Below are 12,578 nucleotides of genomic sequence, written 5' to 3' on the forward strand. Positions count from 1 at the left end.
TCAACGAGTTCTACAGCTAAAATATAATAAGGGTCTTGTCTCATAAAGCACTCAATGGATTGAAGAGCTGGTTTGGCGTCGCAAAATAAAGTCCATATGCGAGTAGGCTGTCTTGCAAGGAATCGTATTGCCTCGCGGATAACAACAAGTTCTGTGGCCGTTGAAGTGGATTTGTGGTCTAATTTAAACCAGCGATGGACATTTGCGGGATGACAAAGGCGGCGGCGGAGGCACATGGGGTAACAGAGCCGTCGGTATACACGTGTGAAGTACCACTGGATGCTGTAAAAATGTGCGATAGGGTAAGTTGCTTAAGACCAATGGATGAAATACAGGACATCCTCGTAATCCCAGGGATTTCAAGTTTAACAAGCGGTGTTGGCAGGACCCACGGAGGTTCTCTAGTAATGCATGGGGAAGAGAATCTAAACGGCAGAATGTTCTCATGACGCAATATAGTTCTTGAAAAACTGCAGTTTGGGTGTGTGGTAGGGAGTGCTGATAAGGGATGTTGCCTATGTCGGGTCAACAAGCGTAGGTGCACTCGACGAGGTTCGCAGAGCAAACATACGTTGATGGGACAAGCATGAGCTTCCGCGATGGTTCCATTGGTTGAGGTGCAGCGTGGTAGGCCCAAGCACGTGCGCAATCCTTGAGCTTGTACGCTCGCTAACGTCCGCACACAGCTGGGTCTCATGTTGGAGAGCACCGGCATGCTGTATCTTATATAGCCTACGAACAGGGCTTGGTACAATTGAAGAATAGATGATTCCGACGGGCCCCATCTTGCTCCTGCCACCACCCAAAGCACAAGGACAAAACTCTTCAGTTTTGACTTCAGTGCAGTGACGTGCCTTGACCAGGATAGTTCACGGTCGATGGTTACACCAAGGAACTTGTGGTGTGTTACGTAAGGTATCGAACGACTATCGGGTATTTATTCATTTGTTTGCGCGTTAAGGCAAGCACTGTACATTTTTCAATTGAAAGTGTGAAGCCTTGACGTCGTAAGTACGTGGCTGTAATTGTCACTACACGTTGCAGACGCGCACGCAGTTGTGTCCGTGTAGCTCCAGATGCCTATATGCATATGTCGTCGGCATATGTGCTTATCTTTACTGTGTTGGGAAGCTCAGACGCAAGTCCAATCATGTCAGATTGAAGAGAGTCGGACTGTGGTGAATATTATAGTGACCGGTGTCTCCATGGCTTGTCGACGTACATACGGTATGGCCATTGAGATAACTAACGATCCAATTATATAGTCGGCCGCCAATGCCTAAATCGTCTAGCGCATCAAGGATCGCGTAAAGCAGAACATTGTCATAGGCGCCCTTAATGTCAAGGAATACTGCCCCGACTAATCTGCGTCGACTTCTTTCTTGTTCAACATCGGAGATCAAGTTGACGACACCGTCAATGGCAGATCGGCCTCTTCTAAACCCATGGATAAATTGGGGAAAGCAGTTATTGCTTTCTAAGAACCACTCTAATATTGACAGTACTATCCTTTCCATTACTTTGCCAACGCAGCTGGCTAAGGCGATCGGCCTGTATAGATGAAAGTTCATTAGGGCACTTCCCTGGTTTGAGCAGTGAAATAATGCGGCTGCATTTCCAATTGGCAGGAACATTTCCTGATTCCCACGAGATATTATAACAGGACAACAGGATTTGTCGTGCTTCTGTGTCATGATGACGGAGTGCAGCGTACGTGATTCTGTCTGGACCTGGACCCGATGAGCGTCGGGAGACAGAAATTGCAGCGTCAAGTTCTTGCTTCGTAAAAGGCACCTCAAGACGCTCATCAGGTGACGGGGGCGCAATGGTGGTAAGAGCTTCAATTTCGGTATTAGAGGTAGCCACCACAAGTTTACAGTAGTCATTGGCCACCTCCAATTCGCTCTGGCCTTGATGTAGAGCCACGACACGAAATGGGTGGCTTTGTTGTGGACTTGTCTGCAGACTTCGTACTACGCACCAGATGAGATGAGCATTCCGGGCAAGTTGGTAGTCCATTACTAAACTATTATTGCGCAACAAAAGGACATGGATGGCAGATTTGCGCTTGGTGTGTGTGTTCTTCTCTGCCGTCCATGTCCTTTTGTTGCGCAATAATAGTTTAGTACCCGCCAGATCTTAGATAAAGGCTGTCTTGGGTGCAGAGAGCCGCAGAACTTCCGCCGCCGCTGCCTGTCAAGCTTGTCGAGATGCCCAAGAACGTGTCGTTGCGCTCGGCGACTAGCTGAAAGGTCTGACGGAGACTTCGTTCTTCTGTATCGTCGTTCTGCGCGGCGGCGGATTGCACGAAGGGCCTCGTATTCTGAATCGATCGCTTATCTGCGCATCGGTAGGTTAACGTGTCTCGTTGTGTCACGCAGAGAAGTAGCAATGATGTCCTCAACCTCGGATGGTGTAGGCTGTCGCTGCGTTGCATGCTCCTTTTTAACGCGGCTCTCGGATTGACAATCAGCCCTATCCATGCCTCCCTGGGAATTCACCAGCATCAAAACTAATAAGCCAACGAAGTTACGATGCTGCGATACAACAGGTATTATTGACGACCACAATACCATCGATGCGTCATGCGCTAACACCTGCAAAGTCTATACGGATGCTGCTATTCTCCCAGACGGCGGGAGGACATCATTCCTTAGTACTACGCATACTTTGATCAGCGGCCACCAGCGCTATTTATCTACGGAAGCCCGCGCTCTAGTAATCGAACTTCAAGCCATCCACGACGCTGTGCAAGATGCGACATCTAAGCTGCCTACCATCAAACAACTAGATATCTTCACTGATTCTTTAGCGGCTATTCAGGAACTGAAGAAGGTTGACAAGGCGATGGAAATCTGCGAGACAATACACACTATGAATAGAAAAACAGCTACTTGCGTCAAGGTACACTGGATTCAAGGCCATGCAGCGAACCCTCACAACATTGCTGCTGATCAGCAGGCACATTGCCCTCCTAATCCAGACCTTCCGTCTATTCCCCTCCCACCTCAACCCCTTAACTCACTCCGAGCCCGTAAAAATTTTCTCCGGCAGGACACACGCGCTCTTATCCCCCCGTGTGTCTGCTCCCTCCCCCTTCACCTTAATAGGGCGGCGGAAGTTGTGCTTAAGAGGCTTCGGGCCAGGGTGGCCCTTACACCGCTGTGATCTCAAGGTGGAACTGGTCGCATTTACCACTGGGTGCTACGTGTCCATACTGCTCCGTCCCTGTGATGGAAGCAGATGCATACCATCTAATATGGACATGTACTGGTTTACAATCGAAACGCTCGCGTCTCCTACTACAATCCGGCCTCCGCTACAGTGTGACAACTAGCTATGACCGCTGGATACATGATAACAGATTCCACAAGACACTGCTTCAATTCATACACAACACAGGCCTCACAGCACACATATAATACACATATACATATCAAGAATTATGCCTTAATTGCAAGTCTTTATCGCAATTTTAAAAAAGGCGTGCACTGACATCTGGTTTTGATAGACGCCTTAAATAAAGTCCAGTCTATTTGGTGTGTGCATCGGGAGGCTGAGCGGCGCAACCAGCTAAATTGAACGTATGTTGGGAGGTGGTCACTTCCATGAGTTTCTACATCCGTGGACCAACATGCAGTTGACAGAAGGCTTCTGGGCACAAAAGAAAGGTCAAGGCAGCTGCTGTAAGAAGTTCCACGAATGAATGTAGGTGACCCGTCGTTGAGCACTCTTAGTCCCTGATTACACATGAAGTTGGCCAAATCTGCCACGACAGTTCACTGCAGCGCTACTCCATAGGGGATGATGTGCGTTAAAGTCACCAATCACAACGTGCGGACTTCGTGTGGTTTGCAGCACAGACATCAGGTATGAGCAGTCAATCTTTGCTCTTGGATGGATGTATCCACCAATTACAGAGAACGTTCGCCTTTTGTGTGTTATTGTCAGGCATACGTAACCGTTGGCAGTATGCGGCGTGATGTCAAGTCTAAAGTACGTCAGATCGCGGTGTATACAAAGTAGTACTTTGCTTGCACGTTGGTCGCTGCGGGGCCATTCCTGGATATACCCAGAGATACGGAACGTGGAATCCATGTTTGGCTCGCATATAACAATAACTGGAAATTGGTACTTAAACACCCGCTGTCTGAAATCCGGCAGACGACCACGTAGACCTCTGGCGTTCCATTGCATAACAAGCGACTGACGTATGCGTTCCTCAAATATCAATGCCATATTCGCTTATTGAATAATCACTAGAAGTGGCTCCAAAACCTCAAGTAGCTGTACAGCAGCCTTAATTAGCAGCCGGGCTGTTTAGGTTGCCAAGGATCTTGCGCATCGAACCCATCAAATTTTTTTAACACAGCCTTGACGTCAAGATCATCCGTCTTTCGGTTCTCTTCATTGCAAGCAACAGCACTGTGCGACGGGGCGTACACGGAGGTCTCGATGGTAACGATGGCCATTCCGCCTCCGATGTATTCGGGGCTAATGACTGGTGACCTTGCACTTTCGTGTTCTGTAAGGGCATTGAAGTACGCGTGTCTTCATTTCTGGCCGGCAAGATCGGGCGAGAAGGTGATGAAGACTGCACTTTGGGTGTTGGTTTTTCTACTTGATGAGCACTGCTGCTTCGTCGGCGTCGGTGTCGTGAACGACACAGACGGCGCTGTACAGCCCTTGCAGCTTCTCTGTGTGTGGAACGCTCTCTAACCATCTTCTTCACAATACTTATTTCATTCCTCATCTTGGGACATTCCTTTGATGTAGCATCATGGGCGCCCGAACAGTTCGGACATTTTGCAGCAACGCTGCAGTTATAATATTCGTGAGATCCACCACATCGTTTGCATGTTACCACACCTTTGCAAACTGCACTGACATGCCCAAATTTTAAGCATTTATGACATTGTAGAGTCCTCGGTACGTAAGGACGTACCGAATGCCTCACGTATCCAACCTTGACGTGTGCAGGCAAGGTCTCCGACTGAAACACTACTTTCACACATCGGGACCGTCCAAAGCGATGAAAGCCAAGTACAGGAGCCGACGATGAGAGCAATTTTTCAAGGCTGGAGTCAGTAATCTCTTCGACCACATCGTAGATGACGCCTGTTGTAGTTTCCTTGTCATACGCGGAGAATGCGCGGACCGGAATGTTGCCCAACTTAACTACTTTAGTGTGTCCAGTATGGTCTTTGTATTGACTTCCACAGACAGGATGTTGTTTTGAGCATTTATACGTATCTCTTCAACTTGGCCAGGGGCGACAAGTTCAAAATACTCCGTCAAGCTTTGCCTATTCAGAGAGTTCACGATGTCTGTCGTCGTTGTTGGTACATAGGGGATTGTGTATGACCGCATGCCACTCGCCTTTTTCGGTGGCTGTCGACCGGTTGGTGATGTCCTTCTGATCTTCCTCTTCAAACGGCGGCTTGAGACAACGGTGAAGTCGCAATCCGAGGCCATATCTTCAGTGGAATAGCCATCGGAAGTATCAATGTCGACCAGGCTGGGGCCGAAGCGGTCACTCGCATCGGAGGCCGAATGATGTGGTCGTCCAGGGTCCAACTGCTGGGATTGGTTTTTATCCCCCATCCTAAGGAAAGACGTCCCCCAGTGTTCTTGTCTTTGATTGCAGAAATCACGAGAAAATCACAGGAATACACTGAGAGATCGGAGCTGAGGCAAATTCATGATGATGATGATGATGATGATGTCCTCAGCACATGGCTCGTACCCACTTCGGGGGATTGGCCAAGAATTGAGCGTCTGAACTTTTAGATATGCATTCTGAAACTACAGTTAATGTGCATTTTAGTAATCAGAACAACAGACAGATTAATTTTTCTGAACTGCATAACTTATAATACTAATGCCATAAATTAAAACTGAAATATCTCTCAGAGAATTGTAAAAGTGGGAATTTAAAATTTTATTCGTTTTGTTGATTGAATGAAACCACAATGGCATCAAATACGTCCCTGTGGCTAAAGCCCAATACCGAGGCACCGAAAGTGAGTACTGATTCTGATGTTAAATTTAACCCTAATTTAGCAAGCGGTATTTCAAGAAGTCTTTTTCTTTGTAATTTATACTGACGACAGATTAAAAAATAGTGTTCTACGGTTTCTATTTCTAGGCAGAATTGGCACAGCGGCGATATCGCCAGACCAGCCCTGTGTAAATATAAATTTAATGGTGGGACACGGCAACGTAATTTTGTAAGGATGACTTCCGATTGTCTTGATGGACACCAATGAATTTTCCACGGAAAGTTTAGGTGCTGAAATTCAGTCCATGATGTTATTGTTTCCATGATATCTCTACGAATTGCATATTTCCGATATCTCATCTCTGTTATTTGTGCCACCACTGGAAGGACCGATAGTATCGGTCCATTCAGGGATGCTCTCGCTAATGAATCGTCCATTTCATTTAAATGTAATCCGCAGTGTCCTGGTACCCATAATAATTTTATAAGATTCATCTGGGGGGGAACTAATGTTAGAAACGTCTTTAGAGCCGGTGAATTTGTTGAAGCTGTAAGCGCAGTACAGACAGAAAGGGAATCTGTTAGAATTAACGCGCTGGATTCATTTAAAGGGAGTTTCCGCAAAGCTAGAATCATTGCTAGGAGCTCAGCTTCAAATACAGGAGTGAAATCTGGTAGTCTGAAGGAGAATGACCAGCCAAGCGAAAGCGAGAAAATGCCTACGCCCGCCTTTTCGTCATTCACGTAAGCGTCAGTGGCTATTATGTTAATTGAGGCAGACTGCTACGATCACTTCTTCTTCCTCCCTCTGTATATTTTACTCTCTAAATTTTACTCCAAATAATGCGCACTTTCGGCATTACATTAATTTTAAACGCTTATTTATGTACATGTAAAAGTTTGCATATTCTCAAACTGTATGCGATGTATTCCGAGTGCACTTGAAATATAATTTCTGCGTATTACTATTTTCTACCTACGCGAATAGAGACAACGTCATGTATACGAAAGAAAACTTTTAGGCTCGATAGAAATTCGTCGTCTGCATAGCCCCTCCAAAATCCCATTTCATTATTTTTCTCGTTTTTCTTCTTTTTCCGAGCGCGGGAAGCCCGGAGTAATGGTTGGAATTTGTTTAATTCATATCATCTTAAACGGAATATCGAAGCTGGTGCAAATGTGGCAGTATACGTCTACTGCCAGCGTCAAAATGCCGCTCTGTTCGCTTTCTTTTTTCGTCCCCACCTTCGCAGGAACGATGTCACGAAGCCCGAGAGAATGCACACGGGCGAGCGGCCATTCGTGTGCCAAGTATGCGACAGGGGCTTCTACCGTCGCGGACATCTCAGCAGCCACATGGTGGTCCACACGGGGGAGTTGCCGTACGGGTGCCCAGACTGCGGCCAGCGCTTTACGCAGGCGTCCAGCATGACGACTCACCGGAGGCTGCAGCACTCGTCCCAAAGCACTCGCCGTCACGTGTGCCCCGAGTGCGTAAAAGGGTTCACGAAGAGGTCTGATCTCAACAGACACCTGCTGACCCACACGGGGGAGAAGTCGCACGTCTGCCCTGAGTGCGGAATGAGGTTCGCACAGCGCCACAATGCCAAACGACACACACAGGTCGTCCACGGCCGCCAGTACCCGCTGCAGTGCCCGCACTGCGACAAGGGGCTTCAGAACATGACAGGCCTGAGAAGACACGTGCGCGCTCGTCACAACGACGACGACAAAGAGAAGGACGATGAATAGTGCAGGGGTTTATCCAGAATGCCGACTTTGGGGGGGGGGGGTGTTACCAGAACGCGCGGGGGGGGGGGAGAGGGAATGTGTGGATACGCAGTATGGCTTATCTTTTATTGAGGGAAAGGCGAGGTGGGGGGGGGGGGTAAGAAGTTCAAGGGGCTAGCGCTCGTTTTACCGCGTTGTTTTATTTCATTAGGGCTTAACGGTGTGTTTTAAACAAATGGTGACGGAAAAGCTGCTAATTAGCAGAAGTACACTAATTAACACTTTATGCCAGCATAATTAACTACACCTTACAAGGGGTTTCGTTCTTGTTGGTGCATGTAGAGCTGATCTTGTTGCGCAAACAATGCTACAACGAAGGTGGAGACAGGCAGGCGCGAACGAGCGCTTTATAGAAGGCCGAAATGTGTGCCTAGTTTTTTTTATTATATATTCAGTACTATATTTAAACACCTATGGCGTTCTGTCACCATGTTTGAAAATTAGAACAACATACGGGACAGCATTTAGAGTTTTCTTGTTATTGCATGAAGTTTAGTCTCTTTTTTTCTATGCAGAAGAAAGTGAAGCAAGTTCTTAATCTACAATTCTTATTGAAAGAATAAAGTGCATGCGTTTTCAAAACTAAGTAGAATATCACTTTGCACGAGAAAAAAAATACCAAGCACAATAGGCACGGAGAAGCCACAAACCTTATACAATACATTTAAAATATAACAACTGAGAACAAAAAGAAATGTCGGCAGATCCCACCCCCTGTGGGAATCGATGTTATGCGAAGCAGTGTGCGGGGAGCCTTCCAAGTTAACGAAACGGCCACGAGAACACCAAGACGTAGGCGGCTGTTCCATGACCTACGTGACACGCATGTCATGACCTACTATTTATGTTCGTCATACACTCTTGTCACACTATGCCAATTTCAGTACGTACCAAGTTAACGAAGCGACCATGAGAGCACCAAGACGTAGGCGGATAGATCGATAGATACATAGATACTCTCAAAGTGGTATATGATCGCCAAGAAATGATTCGCATTTAAAAAGTATATATGCGCATGATGTCCGCTTTAATCCTGTACGTACAATATCTAAAGAAACTGTTAGGCCAACCGTGGCTGCCACATTCACAAAATAATGATAATAAGAAAAAAGATGGGACTACACAATTGCACCGTGTCACCCCGCACGCATCTACAATACACGACGTGGTTTCTTGGTTAACATCATATAGGTTTGGTTTGGTTTGGTGCATATACGAGTTATGTATAGCACAACTCACTATAGGGGATTGGCCATGAATCGGGCGACATTGGGTAGAAACAGGAAGAAGACTTAAATAGGATTTTGTTATTTAAGAATGACATATGAAATAAATTCTAATCGTTCATATCAATTTTCATGGCATATTATAAAATTTGAAGTTATGATTTTTGTTTTCTTGTAGGCTTGGTCCACAAACTGCAAATATTCATCCGTTTCTTCGTCTGTTGCGTTCCTAATATTGGGGATACATGAAGCTTCGATAGAAATTTTCATCAGCGCGTCGACATGGGCCAGCGTAATGTGACATCTATCTGATGCTAAGAGCCTGTTCATGGTAGAAAAGCTTCGTTCAACGGCAGGAATTCATATGGGAAGAAGCAATATCTTCATCGCAGCTGATGACAAAGCAGGGAACATTCTTTTTCTCGACCTCACACACAAGCATTAGCAGTGCTTGCTGTGAAGTCAGCTCTCCGGCATACCATCTGTAAATTCTACTCATTCAATAACGAGAGGGGAGATGCCAAGGGCCATCAACCCTTTGCGGAAGTCTAGGCGGGGTCCAGGCCTACCCCACCAAATCGCAGGGCACTCAAAAAATGTCGCAGTTTCGCCCGAAAGGCGAAGCATCAATTGCCATAGCAAATTAGTAGAGAGCTATTCGGAGTAGGGATAGTAGTTTTATCGGCTGCATAAACTTGGACACACTCGCTTACTAACTGAATTAACAAGCGTGGTCTCAGCGCGCACAAGCGAACATGAATAGATCACACTCAATGACCGCAGACAACCACTGTCAAAACGCTGGCAGCAAACGCAGCCGCCGCAGCGAGCGAAGGTTCGTGCAGTCTATCGCTTCACCGTAAACTGAGCGGCGAATGCACAGCGCATACAAAGGTCAGAGCCGTGTGGAGATCGCATTTAGGAGACGGTGCGGGCGACCAGCGCAGCCGGGCAAAGTACAAGCGCATTGTTGGCAGAGTAGAAGCTGCACCCCCCACACCCTCCCGCGCTTCCTTCCCGCTTTCTCCTTTCGCGTAGAAGATTGAGTGGCTAGTTTCCCTTGCGCCCGGTTGCAAGATACGCATTTGGTGCAGCAGCACAGCGTCGCCCCACCTCCTTCCCTCCCATACCCCCACGGCCTTTCGTGCCGTGCGTTTGGTCTCCGTGATAGCGCGCGTCCCCCGCGCGCTTTCCCAAGGGCGATAAAATCGGCGCTCCGCGACGATTTTATCGCCCTTGGACTTTATACGGAACCTCACGGCGACGCAAACGGCAGAAATCCGCTTGGAGTGTCCATATAATTGCTATCGCAATAATAAAGTTATTTGAATGAATGAATAACGAGAGCAATCTGCCACATTCTAAATTTTACGACTAAGCACAGTGATAGTGCTCGTACTGTACGTATTGTGCATCCGAGTACGTTGGACTTGAAAATGTAAAATCGGAAAGACCAAACATGAATCTCGCCTCTTAAGCACGCGCGAGAGTCTACCGCGACATCAAGCATTCTCCGCTCCCTGCAGGTAGCAGTTTAGCACTGTCGTCTTCACGCGGAACATCAAAATTGGGCCTCAAAATTAAGGCTACGTAGCGTCCAGCTCCGCCAAGAGTAAATATTTCTTAAAACGATTACCACAGTGGAAGGGTTCAGCGTAATTTTTATCCAGGATGAGTGCCTGTAAGAAAGAGGAGAGGGGGTGGGGTTGGCCCGGAATAATTTTGGGTGGGTGTCCAGATCCTCCTGGGAGGTGTTAGGGGGGGTGTGTATAAATCCTGGACTAGTGGAGGCAAAAGCGCCTTGGAAGGAAAAGTTGGACGACGCAAGACTTTGGGCGAAACAAGTAACGCGATCCGAAATTAAGATAATATAACTTAGTGGAATTTCTTTGCAGTCTTATGCAAATATAGCTTTTGCAGAAATCCGGAATGAGGAGGAATTTTCTCTAGCTCAGAGAAAAAATTTTCCCACCTCCACTCCTTCCGTTTTCGGAAAGTGCGAAGCTACATGGAAACAGACAAATTTCGCAATAAAATAAATAAATAAATCGAAGCCTTGCAGTGATTAAAGAAATCGTGACAGTGGACCACGGCAATATTTTTTTCTCTGACATCCCTCCCTTCCGAGAAAAACTATGAAATGGTTGCTTTTAGCTCCGAGCTGTACTCTTGTGCAGAGGACAACTTGTCTCTTCTGAATCTGCAGCTCTGCAAGTTATCTGGCCTGCTAAGCTCCACCGCCACCAAGAGCTCTCGTTCGCAGTGCCAGTCCTGGAAATGGAATGGGAATTCCAACTGGTGCCTCGCCGTGGGTTTTTTTTTTGATAGAGAAAATTAATATAAGGAATATATCTACGCGGTTGTTCACCCAATAAGGAGTGAATTAGATGTAGTATGGTGCAGAGGGTGGATGCCCTGACGCGCTAGGTGGCATAAAGGTATGTTACGCACGACTTCGCGAATAACTCAAAATATGACTGCACGAAGAAATCGCGAATTCCGTTTGAATAATGATAGCAAAATCTGTGCTTTTATATAGGCTAAAGGAACACAATGACATCATTTTAACCTGACCGTCGGCAATAGAGGCAGAGATACAGCGACACAGTTTAACAAATGAGCGAAATGTCCAACCTCGCAGAGAACAATCCTTTATGCTTACGATTCATCTCAGAATGAGCTGTAAAATCCGTGACTTCGACGGAACTGTCGTGACGCCGGGCTTGGAACAACTGGCTTCAAAACAAAAACACACACACAGGCGCGCACGCACGTACGCACCCACACGCGCGCACACGCGCACCCACACATTGCTCTTTTTTAAATCTTGGTGCGTGATATTTGGGACACGTGCCCCATAACTCCCATATCCAATAATCTGATATGAAACATATAGGATCCCATACAGAAACCCGTTTTTCCCATATGTCATATGATGTTATTGGATATAGGAGTTATGGGGAATATGGGGTATTTTCAGTATGGACCTTGTATATATTTCGTCTTACTATATTACATCTGTCAGTTATCACTATTGCAGTCTGTCAGTTATTTATTTGTTGAACAGGCCTATACGTATTTATCAATCACACATGGTGAACCATGGGATCCCGAAGAGTTATTTGAATTTGCATTTATTTCTTGAAACTATATGTAATCTCCCGATGATGCGGGGAGGCAATGAGGCAGAGTTCCCTGATCTCTCCCAGTAGCACTAGTACAGCGCATATAAAAAATACACATTTGCTACAATCAATTTTATTAAAAAACAAAGACTTGTACTTGACGTTTAAGTCTACAACGCAAATGCATCGCTACTTAGGGTAATATTGTCACGAGCAATGGCAAAGACAAAGACATTGTAGTGGGGCTGGGTCAGAGGCTCTCTTGTCGGACTGAAAACCTGCTGGAACCTGTGCGCTTTGTGCAGTCTTGACTAGGCAAGTGCTAGCCGTTCTCGGTTAATTAAATACTCCCCGTAACATCTTTTTGGTGGAGGTTGCGGGCTCTATTCCACCCGGCCCTGGATCTTCGGAGCGGACGCCACGTTTCTCCCGCCT

At 46.6% G+C, this 12,578-nt stretch overlaps 1 protein-coding gene across 1 annotated transcript; it reads left to right on the top strand.

Moving 5' to 3' along the window:
* Positions 1-7,279: 7,279 nt before the first annotated feature.
* Positions 7,280-7,753, top strand: LOC125942833 (zinc finger protein 81-like). Its single transcript, XM_049661075.1, has one exon. The coding sequence runs from the start codon at positions 7,280-7,282 to the stop codon at positions 7,751-7,753; it is 474 nt and encodes a 157-aa protein (XP_049517032.1).
* The last annotated feature ends 4,825 nt before the right edge of the window (positions 7,754-12,578 follow it).

The sequence above is a fragment of the Dermacentor silvarum genome, chromosome 1 (genome assembly GCF_013339745.2).
Source record: "Dermacentor silvarum isolate Dsil-2018 chromosome 1, BIME_Dsil_1.4, whole genome shotgun sequence".
NCBI lineage: Eukaryota > Metazoa > Arthropoda > Arachnida > Ixodida > Ixodidae > Dermacentor > Dermacentor silvarum.

Coding starts and splice junctions, on each gene's coding strand:
- LOC125942833 (XM_049661075.1), top strand. CDS start 7,280: ATGCACACGGGCGAGCGGCCATTCGTGTGCCAAGTATGCGACAGGGGC.